This window comes from Galeopterus variegatus, unplaced genomic scaffold (genome assembly GCF_000696425.1).
Source record: "Galeopterus variegatus unplaced genomic scaffold, G_variegatus-3.0.2 Scaffold4031, whole genome shotgun sequence".
Lineage (NCBI taxonomy): Eukaryota > Metazoa > Chordata > Mammalia > Dermoptera > Cynocephalidae > Galeopterus > Galeopterus variegatus.
In genome coordinates, this window is record NW_007730142.1 from 12,679 (window position 1) to 15,292 (window position 2,614).

General features: G+C 44.5%; 1 protein-coding gene across 1 annotated transcript in view; it reads right to left on the bottom strand.

The window, feature by feature from the left end:
• Positions 1-1,133: 1,133 nt before the first annotated feature.
• The window catches only part of LOC103602159 (probable phospholipid-transporting ATPase FetA), a 50,510-nt gene continuing 49,029 nt past the window's right edge, over positions 1,134-2,614 (bottom strand). The window contains exons 25-27 of the mRNA XM_008586583.1: positions 2,351-2,489; positions 1,422-1,552; positions 1,134-1,325 (exon numbers count right to left, since the gene is read on the bottom strand). Of these exons, the coding sequence (XP_008584805.1) occupies positions 1,134-1,325; positions 1,422-1,552; positions 2,351-2,489 (462 nt within the window). The remainder of the gene's footprint in view (positions 1,326-1,421; positions 1,553-2,350; positions 2,490-2,614) is intronic.

The following is a 2,614-nucleotide window of genomic DNA, read 5'->3' on the forward strand; positions in this document are numbered from 1 at the left end:
GAGAGTCTTCTTTCTGTTGGTAAATGAAGTCATGAGTTTGTATGAAGTCACTCAAGAAAAGGGTACACAGAAAGATAAGCAGAGAACCCAGGACTGAGCTTTAGGAACCAATACTTAAGGTATACAAAGAGAATAAAGCTATATGGTTAAAAGCTGTGGTCATACTGAGGCCAAGATAGAGTTTAGCAAGAGGGGAAAGAAAAGCGGAGAGCTGTGAAAGAAGAGAAAGAGAGGAAAAGGGGAAAATATTGGTCTAATTTGAAGGGGGAGGGTATGGGGGCTTGTGGACTGCAATAGACCATGCAAATCACTCCAAAAGAAGCAATTTATTTGCTCTATAAACTTCTTAGAAATAATTTCCCAAATACATACAATTTCTTCTCAAAATAATTTTATGGAATGAAGACAGATGCTCACCAATTATGGCTTACATCCCCTCAAGGAAAGATTTAAAAAAAAAAAAAATCCCTGCAGTCCCCCCTCCCAGTTCTGAGGCCCGAACAGGTGTCAGTTCTTGGGTCAAAGAGAGGGGGAAGAAGACAAAACCTTGAGTTTTCCTATCCAGGCAGGAACTGCCTCTATGTTATTTGGTCCAGAAACTCTCCTTCAGCTTCTAAATACCAACTCTTCACAGCTGCCTCCTCCTTTTGCTTCTCAGGGCCAGCAAAAGATTCAACTTCAATTTCCCAGATAAACCTGAGAAGGGTGCCTGGGTGGAAGTATGTTCATGTGGGCCCTGGGAAGGTTTATGCTCTGGATATGGGAGATAGGGCCCACATTAAGATTCTTTGGTCCTGTCTTCTTTTCCCTTCCCCACACTGTCCCTCTTCACACCCCTACTTCCACATTTGCTTGTTTGGATTAAAATTTGGAAGGGATGGGGGAAGGGAGGCCTGGGGTTCCTTTTTCTTGAAATGCTGCACCTCTGGCAGGTATCTGAGGGATCTTTTCTTACCTTTCCTTGCCTTACCTGGGCACAGCCTCTGGGGAATTAAGAGGCTGAGCCCCTGTATAGAGAGTAGGGGAGCAGGTTTATGCTGGTTTTCCAGGGATTCTAATCGCTCCTTACTAAATTGCATGAATACAGGGAAGAAGAGCAATGACTGACTCCTTTGGGGATTCCCTAAGGGCCTCTACTTTTTCAAAGAAAAGCTGTTTTTCTTGGGCTCCTTGGACTTCATTGTCTTGCCGGAAGTGATGAGGGCCCCAAAACCCTGTTGGTGAGAGAACGCATAGGCAGAACGTCGAGAGCTTGCATGTTTCAGTTTGATCTGGACTGGAGGTGGCTGTGGATGTTTCATGCAGTGATGAATTCTGTCAAAAACCTATAGCCAGAGCATGGGGGACAGAGTTTTCATCCACAGAGGCAAAGGCAAAGAGGGTCATTAGTTACATTTGGGTAGATTCCTTATTCCACTTACCCTGTCCACACTGAGGGGCCAGCATAGTGGTTTGAGAAATTGGTACCCAATCACAGGCACTATGCAGAGGACTACACTGAGGATAACGCTCAGCCACATTTGTGGCTGATTCATAGTATTCCTGGCCACACCTGTAAACAATAAGCCAGAAGGGGAAAGGCTGAAACAGAGCCTGGAGGAAGGGGTGGGGCCAGGGGTGCAAGGTGTCAGCCAGAACTTAGACACTTCCCTAGTTCAAAGAGGGAAGGTATTGATTTGGAGACAGTCTGGTCTCCTGAAAATAATATAAATGCAAAAGAGTTGCAGTTGGGTACTTTGTGCAGCCAAAATCACTATGAATTCACATGCCTTTGTCTCCCTCTAAAGACAGGGCAGGGCAGGACAGTGTAGGTTAAGAGGGAATCCTAGAGCACTGACCTAAATACAAAAACGGGAGGGAAGGCTTTTGAAGGAGAAAAATTAGTCAGTGGCCTGACAAGAGGAGGGAGCTATCTACATCCATATATCTACTTTCTCTGTATTTTGTCCTCATCAGAGTGGAGATGAGAGAGAGGAAAATTAATATGGGAGATAATAAAGCAGTATATGCCCCAGCGTAAAGGACATTGGACTGGAACCAGGAGTCCTAGATTTGAGTCATTTAATTAAAAAAAACTCCAGTCTCTAAAATGGTGCTAATAATTCTCGCTCTGCCTACTTCATAGGATGCTCACAAAGATCAAACTAGATAAATATGAAAATATCTTAGAAACTCTAATAAGGTAAAATATTTCCCGAGCTAGATTTTTAGTCCTTTTAAGGTAGAGATCATGTCTTATTCATATCTCTACCACAGAGCCTAGCACATGGTAATAGCTTCTCAGTAAACATTTATTGCATAAATACACTTGGCTCACCGCCCCCTTATCCCCCACTGGGCAGGGTCTTACCTAGAAACTGGAAGATGCTGGGGAATGTTAGGCACAAGCCATCACTGTACAGGAGCAATAAGATGCAAAAGTAGGTACCCAGGCTACCCCAGATGAAGAAGTGGCTTATTGTTGTCCAGTAGGTTGTCTTCAGTGCAATCTGAAAAGCACCTTCTTATGGGTAATACTCTACAACCTGGGACCTATCGGCCACCTCCCTTCTCCAATTCTGTAATGGATGATGCTCCCTTCCCACTCTCTCTCCCTCCCTCCCTCCCTCCCTCC